Below are 18,737 nucleotides of genomic sequence, written 5' to 3' on the forward strand. Positions count from 1 at the left end.
AGGGACTCTGCCATCCCAAAGACTGTCACAGTGACTTACAGGCAAGGGCTGTTCCTTGTACAGCACACTGAAACAGTGAGATGGCAACATAAAGCAATGCCCTGCAGCCTGTAGGTGCTCCTTGCTGATGGAATTTGGGGCATGTTGCACTGCTGAGCTGATGGGGCCACTGACTTCAGTATCAAGGATGAAGTCTGCTGCTTCTTGGTTTTGGCTGTGCAAATCCTTTGCTTTAACCATCCTGATAGAGCAATGGCTGTGTCAGGTGCAGAACAACAAGGAAATAGTACAAGGCTCATGGGAGGCCCAGCATCTCAGCTTCAGTGTAGCACATCTGTCTTTCCAAAGCTCTCTGAAAATGTTTCCTTGCCCTTTAGGATTTTCTTTGTCCCGGAACAAAATTTGCAAGTGCATATTTAAAAGATGACTTGGGCTTCGTAGTAATTGGACAAGGGTTTTAGGTTTTAGCTACTTTCACTGCTGATACAATAAAAAATTGAAAAGCCTTTGAAGTGAAGATGGGAAATTTGCCATATGTGTGTTCCAGTTTTGTTTTGCCCCTTTCCAAATTCATATATCTAATAAATGGATCTTCTGCATGAGCAACTTAGCATTTGCTTCTGAAGACAATGACCAATAACTAAATTCATATCTGGTCTTTGTCAGACATTATTACAAATTATGAGAGCTGGACAGAACTTTATTACCTTCGTGCTGTTCTCTTTTCACAAATTAGGTTCTTGGAGCATCCAGCCAGCTCGATATCAGAGATCCATTCATCACAATTAGGCTGCTGTGCTGGCAGAGCCATGTCCTGCTGCCTTAATTGACTGGGGTTGGGGACAGGGCCACACCAGCTGAGAGCATCACTGGGTGTGTCTGTCACAGAGGCACCCACAAGGGCACTTGCCTTTGCTCTCTTTGGAATTTCCCACTCTGGCTCCCCAGATGAGATAAAGGCAGGACCAGGATGCTTTTTTCATCAAGCAATGGGAATGGTGAGGGTTAATTTGGATTTTAGCTGTGGCCCAAGTACCCTTTTAAGCTCTTTTTTTCCTGAGTCCAACCAAACAGGCTCTTAGCTGGGGTGCTCCTGGGAAGTACTTGCCTTTATTTAGGATAGAGTGTACAGGTAGAGCTTTGCGTAGCCTTGGACTTGAGCAGGTTCTTATCCTCACACAGGATCTTGCTCACTGACTCTGCTCCCTCCTGACTCAGCTGCTAAACTCAGGAAGTCACATAATCTGGGGTTTTTTTGCTTCAGTCTCCTCGGCTGCAGGAAGAGAATGGCTCTTACAAGTTTGTTATTGTTATTAAAAGGAAATTAAATTTACACTTCTCTGGGTGCTGTGCTGTGTCACAGCCAGACGGCTGCCCCCCTGGAGGGACTGAGTCTGCAAGAGCTGGGGCTAAATCTGTTTTGATTCTTCTCTTTATCAGCACCATATTTCATGTGCCCCTTTGTGCTACACAGACCAAGCTTTGATCTGCATATAATCTCAAAGTGAGCTTTTTTGTGCCAAGTGTTTTTATTGCAGAGCTTGTGCGCTGAGACGCCTTTTAGTAGCTGGCACTTGGAAAAGTCTTTCCTCAGGTTATTGTCTGCAAAATCAGTGTGTGTGGAGGAAGCACGGGGATTAGACAGATTTATTTTCTTCTCATTGTGAAGCCATCCTTACAGGCTGCCATCTGAGAGGGCCCTTCAGGCTTGGGGAACACTCTGGAGGTTACATTTTCCTTTTCTGCTCCTGTTCTTGGGATGGGGTATTTTTGCAGAAGTCCATAATCTGTTGTTCAGCCTACATTCCATGAGTGGCTCTGGCTCAGACAGACTCAGGACTGGACTGTTCATTTTCAGTCTCCTTCAGAGGGAAAGTTCAGCCTCCACTCCATGGGTTTTTTCAGTTTATGCTCTTCTGTGACCAGGACTGATCATGTTGGCCAGTGCTGGGAAATGCCTCCCAATACTGTAATCTCCATAATTGCAAGGGGTTTCCAGTGGGTTTTGCTTTTCAGGTTTTCATATCTGACATTTCTTTTTGAAAGCTGAGTTGCAATGCTGGTTTTTTTCAAAACTCCTTGCTCTTCTTGTAGGAATTCAGTATTGTGATAATTTGCTAAGCCTAAACTCTACAGCTCTCTTCCTTTCCTAGATCAAACCTGATAAAATTTTCCACATGTTGCAGTAAATGTTTATATAACAGATTTTTTTTGGCTATCAAGTGTTTCCTCACACTACGCACTATCACATTTAAGGCAGATTACAGTGATCTGTCATATATTGTTTGTTCTGTCCCCTCTCCATGGGCAAGTGACTGAAGTGTTCATGACAGTAGGGAAGGGCTGTCAGATGGGAAATAAGATGTTTCTCAGTCACCCTGTGCTGTGTCCAGTAGTAATTTGCAGGGAGTTTGAAGCTGTTGTCAGCTGTAGCTCTGAAATAACACTGAGCTGTCTCCTCTCTGCTATTTCACATGAAACTGAGAATTTTTGCAGTGGTTGTTTCATTTCCCCATCTGCTCATCCCCTGCCTTATCTCATGAGGCTGATGTCTTGCCACCCCATCTGCCATCCAAATACCAAGTACCAGAAAACAACACGAGAAAGTTTGTGATGCAAATGCAATTTATTGATGTGTTTTTCATTTCACTCTGACATTTGAGACTGTTGACTTTTCCTCCAAATTGTATGTACACAGTCCCACTGAAATGCACTTTTCTCTCGAGGGAGAGGAAGTGGAAGGGTTCACAACTGCTTGAGAGGTATCCATGCACCTTAATGAGAAAAAATCTCTGTCAGGAAGAGGTTTGGGGGTTTGGGTGGTGTTTTTTTAGCTGTCTACATACAGGGACTACTGTCCATCTCCTAAAACTTTCAGAAGTTACAAAACTAGATTTGAATCTGCAGTAGAGAATTCAGGTGTTTCATGTCATGGAATGGTTTGGGTTGGAAGAGGGCCTTAAAGATCACCTAATTCCAACCCTGATGCCATGGGCACCTACAGGACTGTGGGATGTGTATGGTGGGGATGAGCAGCTCCACTCCACCTCTGCTAAGTCCGTTTTAAGGGAACAGCAGAGAAGCATTGCAGCACAAACACAGCGATTACGGAAATGCTTGCGGCGTGTTGTTGTCCCCATGATCCCTGCAAATGTCAGCTGAAACAAACAGGAGTTGTAAGGAAATGGTCACGAGGAGCATTGGACCAGGTGCTGCATGTTGAGCCGTGTTAAGGAGCACAGCAGCCTCCTGGGTGCAGTGAAGGAGACCCATCTGTGCCACCCAGTGTTTTCCTGCAGCAGGGAGATAAAATTCACCTCAGAGCCACTCACATCTTCTGCAATTCACTGTTTTCCCTGGATGTGTTGCAGTAAGCAATGGTCAATGTCCTGCCACACTTGGGGCTTGCTGAGCTACTTGGTGTAAGGCTTTACCGTTCATTTTCCCTGTTTGCTTCAATTTCTGTGATTTTTTTTCCCATGGTCTTCCTAAAAACATAGAGCCTGGTTTCCTTATCTGCTGCTGAGCAGTCCCAGTTGGAACAGGGGGGACTTGCAGCATGGCTGAAACTATGGCCCATGAAGTTATTTTATTATGAATCCATTAGGGACTCTGCAGTTTGGTGAGTAACTGAGGTGTTCAGGGAGTTTATACAGGCAAAATGTTTCATTGCTTATTCCAGTGTGAATAGGCAGGAATAGGCTTGGTCCATGTGCGCCCCACATCCCAGCATCCATAGTGGAGCTCCCAGTTGGTCCCAGCTCTCTGAAACCAGGCTCAGCTTGCAGTTACTCCAGGTGACAGGCTGTGCAACCCCAATCCCTGTGAGACTTGTCCTGCTGGATGTAATACTGTGTGGAACAAGCCTCCTGCTTGTGGTGGGGCAGCTTTTCCAGGAGGATTTGCAGCTTGCAGGATATTTTTTGTTGTTGTTGTTGTGGCTCTTAACACTGTGCCCCAGGCTCCACTAAATAGACAACCTCATTAAAAGAGAAATAGCGATAGTAAAGCAGTGACTTTCTCATGCCATCTAACTCACATTTTTGACATGATTGCTGGACCCTCCAAGTACTTAATTGATTGACTTAATTGATTTAGTGGCACTGGAGGCTACAGCATGGAAATAAAGGGGCAAGATGAGGATAAGGGGTGAAAAAATTTATGATAGGTGCCAAGCAGCCTGAGGGAAATTAGAAATGCTACAGATCTCAGAGGCAGCTAAATCAATTCAGTGTGATGTACAGGGAGCGACCTGGGGGAAGAGGAGAAGCAGGGGATGGAATGGAGAAAAGGAGAGGGAACAATGGCTGGTGAGAGACCAGAGTAAACTTAAGGGGAAGAGGAAAGGCAGCAGCCTTGGTGCACATGGGTATTTTGGACTTTTGAGTTTAACACCAGGCAAAAACTTCTTAGTATATAAATAAAATATAACAATGCCATTATGTTTAGCCTAAGAAAAAGAACTCATGCATCACAAGAATGTCTTGTTACCCAGTTTGAGACTTTATCTGTGCTTCCATTTAAAATCTCCAACATTTGCAACAGTGACTAAAGTCACAGGAGACCTAAAATAATTTGGAGGCTGTGGATTTTGTTAACAACTGAAACTTAAATGTTAAATTACTTTCTAATCTCTGCAATATGTAATTGACTGTGTTGAACCATAATACAAATTAAGTCTTCTCTATAATTTGTTCTGTTGTGCTGCAGTGCTCCAAAACAATTTGGTACCTCACTTAAGGATTGGTAAATGATTTGTAGCAGCTCTCAGAATAAAAACTTCAAATAGTGTGTGATGGAATCCATCAGTATTGGCATACAGGGGTGTCAGAAATACCCCTGAGTTGAGAAATAATTATTCTATGTGGTTGTGGCCACCAGTAACAGGATTCTGATCTTGCATTTTACGGTGGTGAATCTCTCCTGACTGCAACAGGAGCCCCATTTCTGCTGTGCAGGAGCCAAAAGTCAGACACTCAGTAAATAGTGCTTAGAATGGATGATTGGAATATGTAGAAAGGACACATGAGGTGAACTGAGGGCTGTGAAAACACAGGTGTGTTTATATCTACATTTGAGTACAGATGTGTGCGTGCACCACTGCATTTCACATGTGTGTTGTAACTCAGTGTCCTTCAAACAAGTGAAAAGCTCTCCCTAAACTCTCCATCCAGTAAAACGCAGAAAAGGATATTTTCAGTCACCTTTACTTAATTTCTGTTTCTATTGATACAGTGTGTAAAATATCATAACTGTTGGAAATGTAACGATTTTTGAACAGTGAATGTGGATTCCCAAATAAATTGGAGTATCTCTATCTTCTCTCTTACCTTGTGGGTGATACTCTTCCATGATAGAACAATTTTCAGATTTAATTCCACGATGAAGGCATCTGATCACAGTTTAATTTCAGTGCAAAACGCTGCCTGGCAATCAATAAAGCAATGTCAGAGGACTTTGATTTAATAGGAGCCAGAGATAACGTTCCCTGTCATATGCAGAATAGAGAGATGGGAACATTTCATTTCATCCTAACAGATAGCATGTAACTTGGTTTTCAAAAAAACCTAATAAATCAATATCCCTGTATTATCTAAGTAAGATCCCATCATTAATTTTAAACGCTCAACACGTCAGGAGAGTCTGAAGTGCACCTTCAGCTGAGCCCCGTTCTGCCTGCAGTCACTGGCAACACTTAACTGCCATGAGCAAGCAATCTTGATATGGGGACATTAAGAGCCATTTACTGTGAAATGAAAATGAAACATGTCCAGTCTTTTGTTTTATATGGAGCCATCCATCTCTTGCAGGCTGCCTCTCCTTTCAGATCCCACTCCCTGCCCTGCAGCATTCCCGTCACTCGCCCTGAGCACCCTCAGCATTTCCCTGCCACACACAGACATCCTCCCTCCTTCTGCTTTTTAAAACTTCAACTTTCTCTTTTTTAAAAACTCCAAAAATAACCGCTTGTTTAGAGATTGCCTGGATACCATGCTGGTTTTCAAGATGTGCTTTTTCTCAAAGCCAGCAGGAATCTGGACCTCCAAAGAATTCTCTGTGAGGCTTTGCCTGCTCTCAGAAATAGCATTATCCCTAGATGATACAAGAGTAGGTCAATATATCAGAAGGTAGAAATTGAAACTAATAGATTGTTTTAGAAAAGCTTTACAGGGACATTTTTTAGTGGAAATACTTCTCTATTACTTTGATAATAAAATGCTGTTTAGTGCAAAGTGTGAAAGATTTTGGCACTGCAAGAGATAATTCTAAGAGCCTCAGATTCATGTCCTGACTCTGGACAGAGTTTTGCTCACACAGTTAAAATTAAGTCTTTTTATTATTACAATTCACCAAAGTGGGATTTTAAGTAAAATATGGACTTTTGCATTCAGCATTGATTTCCAGTTGAATAATTACATTTACATTCATTTTCTGAGGGAAATAAGTATTTGGAGCTGCGTTACTCCTTGAAGTGAAGTCTCTTGCACTGGCTGTTGCTGATTTTTGTGGAGATAAGGCAGGTCTGGTACTGATTCCTTGAGGTATTGGAGATCTCAGCTGGAGCTCTGCAGGTCAGCCTGGCCTGGGAGTCACCCTGTGTGAAGCTACAGGTTTCTGCAGCCCCTGCTTATTTCTGTACCAAGAAATACTGATTCTGTGCCTTGCATGCTGTGTAGGTAGAAGCTAGGTAATACATTTTTTTTATTTAATTATGTTTCACTTAAAGATACTTAGAAAAATCATCAGTGGAAGCTTTTAGTCAACCTATAAAAGCAAGTCAAATTTGGTTAGATTTTGAGGAAAAAAGAGGCTTAAAGAGTTAAGATATTAATAGGTTTTCATATCAGAATGTGTTGGGATCCAGATAAAGTGGTGAAGGAGAATAATGCTGCTTTTTAATCAAACATTCTGATGGATATTCTCTACTGTTGTTTGTTTTTTTTTAGCTACTCCAGCATCACCACGCAGTTCATGAAATTTCCTACATTGCAAAGGATATCACAGACCACCGAGCGTTTGGATACGTGTGTGGAAAGGAGGGGAATCATAGATTTGTGGCAATAAAAACAGCCCAGGCAGTAAGTATCAAATCACTGTCATTTTCTGCCATGTTGCCAGCTGAAAAGCCATTTGTGAGGAGCTGTTCAAGAGGCTGCTCTTGGGTTGTTTATGATTGTGCTAAACTGGTCACAAGTGTCTGTGTGGATCTTAAATAGCAAATTAATGGAACCAGCTTGGGCAAAAGGGAATGTGTTTCATTGTTCCCAATTTTTTATTATGTGTTTTGTTGTAATTAATTATTGTTTACCTTTCTTGCTAAGCTAGACTGGATGAAGATAAATTTGCTTATGTTCCTATACTCATGGAAACCCACATTGTGTGTACTCTACTGTAATTTCAGTGGGTGAGAAACCACTAATAAATATGCCTTTACATTCATCCATGTGCCTTTTATATTCATAATGCTTTTTATATTCATAACTATAATTATCATTAATTTTCAAGCATAGTTAGTTCAGCAGGAATTAACCCAGGCCTGGGTGCTGAGATAGAAATTAATTCTATGTTAAGTTCCATTGTGGAGGTGCTCTATCAACAGGATGGGATAAGAGGTGTTTATTTTCCCCTAGAGAAATTCTCCACCCTGTTTTTGCTTCCTTAGGCTGAACCTGTAATCCTGGACTTGCGGGACCTATTTCAGCTCATCTACGAACTGAAACAAAGGGAAGAAATGGAAAAAAAGGCACAAAAGGACAAACAGTGTGAGCAGGCGGTATACCAGGTACACCAATAAGCTTAGACTACTGCCACCAAAATTTGGGTTTGGAGTTTCCCCCCCCAAGTTGCTCCAGAGAGGCTCTGAGCATCCTCAGCACTTCTGACAGCAGTGGGTTTGAGCAGTGCTGGCTTCCCAAGGAGCAGCGTGAGCCCAGCAGCCATCCTGAGCCCAGCCTAGGATTAAACTGAGCTGAAAGCTGTCCCTGGGGTGTGCTGAACCTGGTTAGCAGCTGGAAATGATCCCCTCATTTCCTGCTTAGTGTTTCTTCTCGTTCAGAAGGAAAACTTCAATGAAGGGTCAGTGTTGTAAGCCGGGCTTTAAGTGTTGCAAGTCAGGCTTTAAGTGTTGTAAGCCAGGTTTTAAGTGTTGTGAGCCAGGATTTAAGTGTCTCATACTTTAGGGGAGATTCAATATACTTCTGAATGTGTGTGTTTGAATCAAGTCAAACAAGGTGCAGATTGTTAAACTCGGATGGAGCTTGAATAAAGTTACTTTGTACCATAATGTGGCTTTATCTGTATCCTAAAGAATGAAAACTATGAACTTACCTGCCCATATTGCTTACTCCTTTGCTGTCCTTTAATTTCTGAATACAGTTCTTTTATCTCTGCTGTTTGTGTTCTTTGCTTTTACTGCCTGTCCTCTTACTTTGCTGTAGACAATTTTGGAAGAAGATGTAGAAGATCCTGTATACCAGGTAATTTCTGAAGCTGTATGGCCTTGGAGTTTCAGAAATGACTAGATACATGTTATCTTCAAACACAGCCAAAAATCTTGAACAAGATGTTTTGAAATTTACTGAGAGAGGTCTTGTGAGAAACCTTTAAAACCTCCACAGAAAGTAGCATATTTAGAGATGAAGCTGTAAGTAATAGCACAATATGTCTGTATAGAATGGAATGTTTCAGTTGGAGTATAGAAATATTAGATGAAATATGTCATAAATGCTACTTTAAATGCGGTGTGTGTATCCAGATTTTAAGTTTCAAAATGAGATTTGTCATCATTTAATATTTTTAACAAAAAACATCTGTTCTCATTGTTGGTGTTTGATTTTGTTTTTGGAGCAATTTAATAATAGAGTGTGAATATTTGGGCAAAAAAAATCCTACAGTAGCCTTGATGTTGTAACACACTCCTTGTTGGTGTTTGAGCTATGATTTAATAATAGGTCTGAAATTTAAGTCTTGCTCCATCCAAGAAAAATGTCGAGCAAAGATGATTATCAGAAATGTGTCAATATATTCATGTCCAATACCCTGCTGAGTGTGAAGAAGAAAAAGATGTAATTTCATTCTCATGTTTTTGTGCTGAAACAAAATATGTGATAGTTTACTTTTTTTTTCCTGGGGATTCTGTGTTCTTCCACTTAGGCACATCAGTGGGAGTCACACTGAGAGGATCCAATTCAACCATTAGTGAATATTGAACAGTGCCTAAGGTGCAGCAAGGAAGATGATAAGAGTCAGGATGCCCTAAATTGCTGTTCAGCTATTATAATGTCAGGAGTTCTGTTCTGTACTGTTCACAATAAAGCAAGAACCTGAAAATGAAAAAGTGTTGTGCCAGCCTTTTGCCATGTGGCCTGTTCCACACACACCAGCCCGTTCTCCCAGCTTGGATTTAGCACTTTTATTCATAGACAATAAATATATGTGGAAATAATTGCCATTATGTAAAAGAGGCAAAATTCACGTTGCCTTCAGAAAATTAATACCGGGCCACAGGCAGCCTCCCTGGCGAGGAAGAATTAGGGAGTTGCTCTAATGATCATTAAGAGGAGATTTAGGCCTGTTCATGAAATATGAAACAACCTTTCCTGGTGCTTCCCAACAAACCAGTTGTCCTGCTGCCAGCCTGTGCTTTGAAGTTGTTTCTTTAATGCGTGCCTTTGTTTTGACGTGGAATTCCAAACGGCCTTTTTCCCTTCTGTTTCATCTCTGACTGTCCCTCTCTGGCGCTGCTGCCATAGTACATTGTGTTTGAGGCTGGACACGAGCCCATCCGTGAGCCTGAAACGGAGGAAAACATTTATCAGGTATAAAACCTCTCCCCTCGCTGAAAGTGCATCTCATACATAGCTCATAGCTCGTAGTTTTCATCCATCACCAACACTGTCTTGGCATTTCATTCTGGTGACATTATCTGCCCAGTCACAATGTGATTTTTCTGTTGTTTGTCATATCAGCTTCTGCGAATTGCTACTAACTTTGTCAACTCACAAACTTTTGAGTACACCATATGAGGTGATAAATGGAGATTCTCTCTTTTTTTTTCCTGTTAATTTTTTTGAAATTTTTTACACCTATTCTGAGAAACATGCTGAAGATGTTTTGTTGGCAGGCCATCCAAGCAATTCCTAGAAATTTCAGTGGTGCTGCTCTTGGTTCTCTTGTCTAACCAAGGAAATAACTGAGCAAAACCTCAGAGCTCTCAAGGGATATCCCCCCCAGACCAGGGAAACTATTTTCAGAGTGCATATGTTATGTTAAAAGCCCAAGCTCACATTCTTCACACTGACAAAAAGCTGCATTGAAAGCAATATAAAATAATCTTTTGTCGTTCAATTTATCCTCAAGGGATCGGTACAAGGTTTATTAAAATATAATGTAATTCATTTTGTATCACATACTAGAGGCAAATCTGAGGATAGACAGAGATCTTTGTGTGCTGTGAGAAAACTGGGGTTCGAGGAAATTGTTCAGTGTGCAGGGGAAGGAGTTTCAAGCAGTGATTAAGCATTGCATCCAGCTGGACTAGAGGTTGATCTGTTTATAGGAAAAGATTGTAAGGTAGGCAGGAGCAAGGATAGAACAAAAAGGAAAAAAAGGGAAAAGCATTAAGTAATGAGAAAATGTGGGAAGAGAATAGAAAAAATGAGATGCTAGTGTAGCTGTAAGCTAAAATAAAAAGCTGATTGGGAAAGAGAAATGCAAGTTAAACGTTGGAAAATGACATCTTATAGATGCCATCAGAAGGTTATTAATATGAGATTCATTTAATTTCTCCCTGCTGCTCCCCTGGCACCATGCACACTCAAAAATGCAGCTTTTTGCGTCTCCACACCAAGACATGCAAAGCTCTCACTCAAGGTGAGAGTCTGCCTAAGGCTGAACATTTTCAGTGTTGAAAGTTTGACTATTCTCAGCAAATGTTAAAAAATTGCTAGTCTAGTTGTCAGGTTTGTGCTAGAAACAAAAATCCCATGAGAACTAGAATTGAGGGGAAAAAATGGTGATTATTGTTCATCAAAGTGTGGAGCTTTTAGTGACACTTCAAAGAATTAGAAGGTGGAAGGAGGCAAAATGGGGCTGTTGCTCCCAGTGTTTGTAGATCTTCCAGCAGTCATTGGTGGGTAGGGAAGAAGTTGGAACTGTGTTCTGAGGAATAGCCTGAAGAACTGCAGGACTCCTTGGGCAGTTTCTATTCCATCAAATGGAAATAGAAGGTGAAAAGCTGGCAGTGAGACCTTGTCTCATCTCAGGGTACTGCTGTCACTGTCCTCTTGAGTCACCAGAGAATTGCTCAAGGCTTCATTTGACAGCATCTGGATGTGATGAAGTGTTTCCTCCCACAGTGGTCACAGAAAACACCTGTGATTAATGTCTCATACTCTGGAAATTCACAGTCTAGCATTGTCCTCCTGTTTACTACTGAGTACAGCAAATGCTGAACTGGGGAGTTGGGAGTCATGTTTTGGTCTCCCTGTAACTGATGGATGCTGATGTGTCCCAGCTGCAGACTGGCCCATAGCCAAGGGCTTCCCAGCTCCCACAGGCTGCCTGAGTTCTTGGCTTCCACAAATATGGGTCTCCACACCTCAGATTTTACATTCAGATCCTGACAAAATTGTTTCTCTTACAAGATCTTGGTAATCTCAGAACCATCAGGCTACTGTTGAAAACAAAATTGAGAAAGATCCTCTTTTATATTTTTTTGTGCTTTTGGTTGATTGGTTGGCTTTTCGTTGTTTGGGGTTTTTTTTCTTTTAAATTTGATGCATATTTGTAGCAGCTTCTGTTATTTACTATGAGGCCTTCCCCATAGCAGACATTGCTAATCATATATCTGCTCAATAACTTCACACAGCCTTGCTTCAGCCTCACCAAACCTTTCTGCTGGTGCTGCTCTGGCCTTTCATTTGCTGGCATGGAACAAATTCACTTCTCCCTTGGTGTAAGAGATTCCCAGACCATGGGGAATTGCAGATGAAAGATACGTGCAGAAAGTGACAATTTCTATTTCTTTTTAGCATAATAGAGGTCACCACTTTCTTTTTAAGCATTCTTTCTCTGTCTGTCACCTTTCTTTGATACATTACCCCAAAGAGTGTCTGTGTCTGCTCTTCTAATGTTATCTATGTAAGTTGCTATAATTTGTTAGGCAAGGACTCAATCACTGAGCACATAACAACCCTCAGATTGCTTAATAGCAGCTCCACTGCTGCCTGGTGTTCTGGAGAGGTGGAGATGGGATTTTGGGAGATGGTTTGGTGTTTGTGTGGCAGCCCTGGTCTCTGTGGAGAGACAAGTCCTGCTCCATGACGAGTTGACAATCCGAGATTGGGGGTTTAGGACTGTGGTGCTTTTATTGCTGCAAGATGCAAAGACATCCAGATGGTTCACAGCCTGTCACAGAGACAGAGCTGACAGCAGAAATAGAGCTGGTACCTCTTACTGGTGCTGCTAATCAAAGGAAAAACAGCAATTCCTTGCAGCCCCCAGAGTAAGCAGAGATGGAAACAAATGTGGTGGTGCACAGCAAGAACAGACAGCAGGTCAGGCAGCACTGAGTTGGGAGGGAGAAATGGCTTTCAGGAAAGTTCCTCTGTCTTCATGTGAGACTCAAGGGGCTCTTCTCTGAGTATAAATTGGAGTAGAAAAAGGGGGGTTGATAGTGCAGGAAAATGCTCAGTCCACAGTCAGCTCTGGATTAGGTCCAGATTGGGATGACTTCAGAGGAAGGTTGGAAGGAGAAAGAGGAGAATGGCTGAGAGGGAAAGATTTTGGAGAAAACAGAAAAAAATGTACACTAATGAAAGTTTAGAAACAGTTTATCTTTCCATATTTCTCCTCCTTTTGTGAAGACCAGCTTTCCAGTGACTTCCTAAATCAACCATTCCTGCTGCCTGCTCTCACACTGTCACCTCCAGCTCTCTCTTTCCAGACTCTTACTGCCATGGCACTGAATTTTTACCAGTTTCACATATCTAATGTGGTACTGGCTTTGGTGGAAGTGGCCAGAGAAAGCCAAGGATAGGAATAGAAGAGATCTTCCACAAAGTTCATTCAGTTTCTTTGGGAGTTCTTGACAAACTCTTCAATGTGCACCAAGTTAAGAACACAGAGTTTCTTGTGAAGGCTGTACAACAGTACAGAGATGGTTTTATACAGAATAATAAATGATAACATATCTCAGTGAATAAGTAACATTTCACCAGTCTGAGTTTAATATCAGAACCTTAAGATACTTACTGTCTTAGTAAACAAAAAGGTCATAATTTTATCATATTTGCAATATCATCTCATTGACCTGTGAGGTTTCATTGTTGTCTGAAATGTAACTTCTGTACTCTGAGTGCCTTGTTTGGTGGAAAAGCAGCACTGATGAGAACAGGTTACTGTTGTTTTTGCTTTTGTCATTTTCAGTGGACACTCAGTGCTTCCAGGGAGGAAAGGAAATATAATCACAAGTTATAAACATGCAAACAAGTGGTCCTTGGGTGAGCACAGCCCAGTGCTACAGAGCAGCTGAGTCTGCATGAGCAGGTTATAAATCCCCTGGGTATAAATCGTGACTGGTGGCTCAATAGAGGCTCACACAAAGTTTTAAGTGCATTGTCCCCTGCCCACCTCTCCTGTGTCAGGCTTCAAGAGGCCTTAGTTCCTTAGGAAAATTGCAGCATTGTAACCAAATATTTTAGAGAGCAGCCACAAGGCCCCATCACTGCAGTATTAGGACTCTTTTTAAAGATTAAATGAATTGTGAGGAAGAAATCTGACACAAGGTAAAAAGATCCCTTACCCTCACCTTGGTAACTCTGCTCTGTGTCTCTGGGGAGATGATGAACTCACCTGACCATAACTTCCATTGCCCATCTCTAACCCCCAAGTTAAAGAAGAAACAACCATTTAAGTAGGAAGGAGCTCCAAGTACACTTGGGCTGCATGCAACCAAAATTATCTGAGCATGGAAATCTCCTTTCTGAACACTGCTGGGCTGTAAAAAATTCAGATAGGTGTTTTATTTCTTCAGTATTTTCTCCATTAATGCTCCTACTTGGATAAGAAGGGAACCATCCTCGATTTCATTAATCCTAAAAATTATTATTTAATAAACTGCTCATTTAGGTGCACCCTGTGCATAAATAGCAGTTGCTCTTTGCAGTTTTTCATCCAAGCTGCTTTTGTGCTGACCTCAGTTTTCCTTTGCTGTTGCAGGTTCCTACCAGCCAGAAGAAGGAAGGTGTTTATGATGTGCCAAAAAGTCAACCTGTAAGTGTAAGTATCTCCCCTATTTATATACAGTAAAGGAAGTGTGGCTTTTAGCTTCTGTGGCTTTTATTGTTGTCTGTAACATTTGATGCATTCCTCCTGATGTGACTTTTGTCAGTGATACGTTATGGGTTGGTGGGGACTGTGATGTCACTTACATCCATCTCATTCATTGCTTGAATCTCCTTTCTGTCTTTTCTAACTCATTGTTAGGCAAGTCACCATTTGTAAGTGTGTTATTTGTGGTTAGGAGTTGACAGCAAGCCTTCTGCCTGTTAATGCCTGAGGTGCTGCCTGGTTTAGAGAGGTTCCTCTGGTACCCAAATGTGTATTATTTCTGTAGTGCTCTAAGTATACAAGAAACTAAGCTTAATTCGGCTCAGTTTTTTCTGTCCTGTACCTTGCTTGGGCAGGAAAATATTAAAAAACTAGGGGTAATATGCTGTTGTAGCCAAAAAACACCATTCCCATTCTGTGTATTGGCATTTTGAAATGGTGAAGCATTTATTCCCAAAATATGTAAAGAATGGTAACAAGTGTTTGAGAGAAGTGACAGATGCCTTAGAACAAGGTGTGTGTTTGCTGAAGGTTGGGTTGTGCTGTTCTATATAAAGTTGTGCTATAAATGCCCAAGAAATTGTTGGATTGCTTTGGTTACACAAAAAAATAGTATTTCTAAGGATCTGTGTGAGAGTGGAGAAAAACCAAGAAAAAGAATTTCAGAATTGTAGTGGGAGAAGCATGGGGAAGATGCCTGTGTTCATGAGAAGGAGACTTTTTTGCACCAGGATGTGGTGACTTGCACAGCGACCGAGATGTGGAATAAAAAAAGAAACATGCTGTGAAGGAGCTGAATGGGGACCTGGACTGTGACTTCTGGGCTTTGCACAACCAAACAAACCAACCCTGCCAGAAATATTTCACCATGAGCCAGTAGGGGCAGGGAGGAATCTTCTTGTTGCCTGCAGAAATTTGGTGAAATAACTCGCATTGCATCACTGATTGAGGTGTTTGTGGGCATGGAGTAGCAGTTGATTTTTCACTTACTTTTTGTGTAGTTTTTCATACAGTTCAGTGGTACAATTTTTCTGCTCTGCTTTTCCTGTGACTCTCTTATTATCCCTTCAGTGACGCTTCAATTTCACTCAGGGTGCAGTGTGTAATTTAGGTTGTTGCAGTGTGGCTGGGTGTGCAGTGCTTGCAATCATGTCTGCAGACACTCTGGTACTACTCTGTCCTGTAAATAGCAGATATGAGACATAGGACTCATGGAACCTACTCTGTAATCATCAAATTCATTTAATCTGCCATCTCCATGAAGGTAGTTGCACTTTTTTTTTTTTGCTAGTTCATGGTTAAATTTAAAGGGATTAAAGCTTTTTCTCTAATCAACTTCTGTACATGAATTAATGAAGAAAAGGAGAAGAGGAAGAGAGAGGTAGCTGAGATCCTTTTTCACCTTTTTATATTAGTATGTATTAAGAGAAAAAAAAAAAGCAATAGCTCTCAAAATTAGCAATTTAATATTCCACTGCCCATCTGATTTATTGCTCACCCTTCCACACGTGAGACTCTCTGTCATTGAGACACTTGCCATAATTTTGTTTTCAATTTATAGCTGTCATTATTATATAAACCTCTAAAATTCAATCTGAGGGCAAATAATCAAGCTCATGTACCTGGTTTAAACATGTAAGGACACTTCCTTTATTAGGAGGTCTTGCTTTCAGTAATTTCATAATGGATGAATGAAGTGAGGAACTTTTTTGTGGCTCCTGGTAGATTTCAGGCACTATGAACTCTCTCTGCTGACGATACATTCAGTTCTTAATAACAATGCAGCAAGTTTTGGTTGCATTCAGGCTGAATTGCCCACATTCCCTGGACAGAGATGGAGTTTCCATCTTGGAATTGTTTTCCTCTGGTGTGTTCCCAGGCAGGTTTAGTCTCTGAACAGAAAAGGGAGGGATATTGAGGTGGTCGTCCAGGTGTCCTCCAGCCCTGTCTCTCTCAGTGGAGAGAATTGGCCATTCCTCAGGTTGGACTGGCCTTGGAACAGCCTTGCTCCAGTGGGAGAATTCCCTGCCTATGGCAGGGGGTTGGAATGAAATGATCTTTAAGGCCCCTTCCAACCCAAACCATTCAGTGATTGTCTGATGCTGTGAAATTCCTCCCATCTGCAGGACGTGTCCCTCTCAGATGGAAACAAAGGTACAACTGCACATGTGGTTCTTTTGTGGCTGCAGATGAATTTTAAATTACCTGCAGCTATGATGGCTTCTAAACATTAGGCTTAGCTGGGGTGAGATCCACCACAGTGTAGAGGCTTGAGGGCAGAATCCCCATTTCAGAGGATGCTTTGAAACCGGGCAGTGTAATTCACACTGGTTTTCAGCAAGATACAGCTTCCAAAGGCACCAGAACCATTTGGGCAAATATTTCTCCATGGACAGGGGATCCCACTGAGGCAGAAGGTGTGAAGCATCTCCCTGGTGGTGCCAGGGAGGAGCAGGAGAGTTCAAAATTATGTATTCATGTACTTAACAATGCTGTGCCATTGTGTGAGGCCGTTTGTCAGCAGGTGTCAAAGTGCTTTATGGCCTGGCTCCTCATGATCTCTGATATCAAATAATGTAAATACAGAGCAAATGAGGCAGAAAGGAATGAGCCTCATCCCGGGATTGGAACGGACCCACTGAACTCAATTACCAGCAGTGGCTGCTTGCCAAGCCACTGCTCTGACATTGGGATGGAAAGATTTGCTTACTCAATGTAATTCTGGTGTTTCCCCACCTCTCTGCTGCATCCCTTCCCAGCAAATTCTGCTCTCCCATGGTTTTCCTCTGCTGGGTGTGCAGCTGAGCTCCAGACACACACTTTCCCTGGAATTCAGTTCCGTCCCAGTACCTCTCCCTTCCTCTGTATTAACTCACATTTCTTGAATTCATTCTTGTTTTCTCTCTGCTCTGTCCTTGGACCAATTCTCCCATTCCCCATTCACTGAGAGTAGACATCAGGACAAAGAAAGCAGACTTACCCTAAATTCTTCAGTTAAGTGGTGCATGCTCCACTTAGAAATTCTAGTTCTGTGTGTGAAATTAACTGTTCTAAAAAAAGGAATATGTTTAATGATCTCGTTTTGTCATAATTTCCCTTCGTCTCCCCATTAAACATCCACATCAAGTTCTACCTGTCACGGTGTTTTTAGTAATAAGAGTCAGACTGTAAAATACCCTTCACAGAGACTGTCAGTCACATCACAATAAAACCTTCTCTCCTCATCAAAGTGTCTAAACTATCTGCTTAACAATTTCATGAAGGCTTTCAAACAGCTCATCTCACTGCTGTGTAAAGATCCAAGGCATCAAAGGTGCTGCCTCTCAGTGCAGGCAGGCATTGGGCTGCTGCCAGCTGTGTGGGGAATATCAAACCAGGCTGGAACAGAAGGGAGGAATTCCATTGTCTTAGGACATGGTGTGGGAGGAGCAGATGAAGCTGGACCTGAGCACGCTCAGGTTTAGAATCCGCAAACCTTTCTGATGTGTTTGGGAAAGCTCAGCTTTGATTCTAGCTGGGATTGCAGTGCCATTCCCACATCTGGCTTCTCCCAGATGTGGCTTGTTGGGGAAGATGAAACGGGAAAGCCTTATAAATATGATTGCCTGGCAAAAGATTTTGAGAATATAGAAACTATAAGCGAGATTGAGATGAAAGCAAGCTTTGAGATACCTCAGTTACTGAACAACTGGAAAACAATGCTGTGGCCGGCTGAAGGTAATCCCCTTTTGATGAAACAATTCCCTCTGCTTGCAGACAGCTCCAAGGGTCAGAGCAGACCCTACAGCTTGGCAGAAGGGGCCCAAAGAGGAGTTTTTAGGGTTTAAAATGTAACACAGGATGGTAATGTAATGATTCTTATAGGCTGTATGTAAGTGCTATAGGATTTGTATCTTGTACTGGATTGGTTAGTGAGAATTAGAATATTCAACACAGAAGATTTATTGTATTGTAACGGGAACCTCACTCTCTTACGCTTTTGCTCTCTTATGCTTTTACGCTCTTACCCTTTTACGCTCTTACCCTTTTATGCTCTTACCCTTTTTACTCTTACCTTTTTTACTCCCTTACTCTCTTACCCTCTCATCCTCTCTCCCCCTCTCTTCTCTCAGGCCTGCTCTGAGCTGTGGCTGGCAGCTCCCAGCAGGGCCCTGCACCCAGGCCCTTTGCAATAAACCCCAGGTTCCAGGACCTGGCTCAGAGATCTCTCATCTCCATCCGTCCCGACCGTCCAACAGTGGCTTTGCAGAAACAGCTTGCAGGCTGCTGATGTTGACTTCAGCCTCCACAGTCAGGCTTCCAGGATCAAATTCTCAGAGATGAGGAGAGAGGGAGTGCACAGTCCTGGTCTCTGGCCATCTGTGCTGGGAAAACTGTCCAGTTTTATTTACATTTGCTGAAAGAGA

The 18,737-nt window shown here is 42.0% G+C and overlaps 1 protein-coding gene across 11 annotated transcripts in view; it reads left to right on the forward strand.

The window, feature by feature from the left end:
- The window catches only part of DAB1 (DAB adaptor protein 1), a 409,901-nt gene that overhangs the window by 367,449 nt on the left and 23,715 nt on the right, over window positions 1-18,737 (forward strand). For 7 of the 11 annotated variants that reach the window (XM_030953038.1, XM_030953040.1, XM_030953037.1 and 4 more), the window contains 5 exons: window positions 6,948-7,079; window positions 7,664-7,783; window positions 8,439-8,477; window positions 9,753-9,818; window positions 14,221-14,280. In XM_030953038.1, coding sequence (XP_030808898.1) covers window positions 6,948-7,079; window positions 7,664-7,783; window positions 8,439-8,477; window positions 9,753-9,818; window positions 14,221-14,280 — 417 coding nt within the window. The remainder of the gene's footprint in view (window positions 1-6,947; window positions 7,080-7,663; window positions 7,784-8,438; window positions 8,478-9,752; window positions 9,819-14,220; window positions 14,281-18,737) is intronic. The other 4 variants (XM_030953046.1, XM_030953047.1, XM_030953041.1 and 1 more) reach the window with 3 other exon arrangements.

The sequence above is a fragment of the Camarhynchus parvulus genome, chromosome 8, assembly GCF_901933205.1.
Source record: "Camarhynchus parvulus chromosome 8, STF_HiC, whole genome shotgun sequence".
Taxonomy (NCBI): domain Eukaryota; kingdom Metazoa; phylum Chordata; class Aves; order Passeriformes; family Thraupidae; genus Camarhynchus; species Camarhynchus parvulus.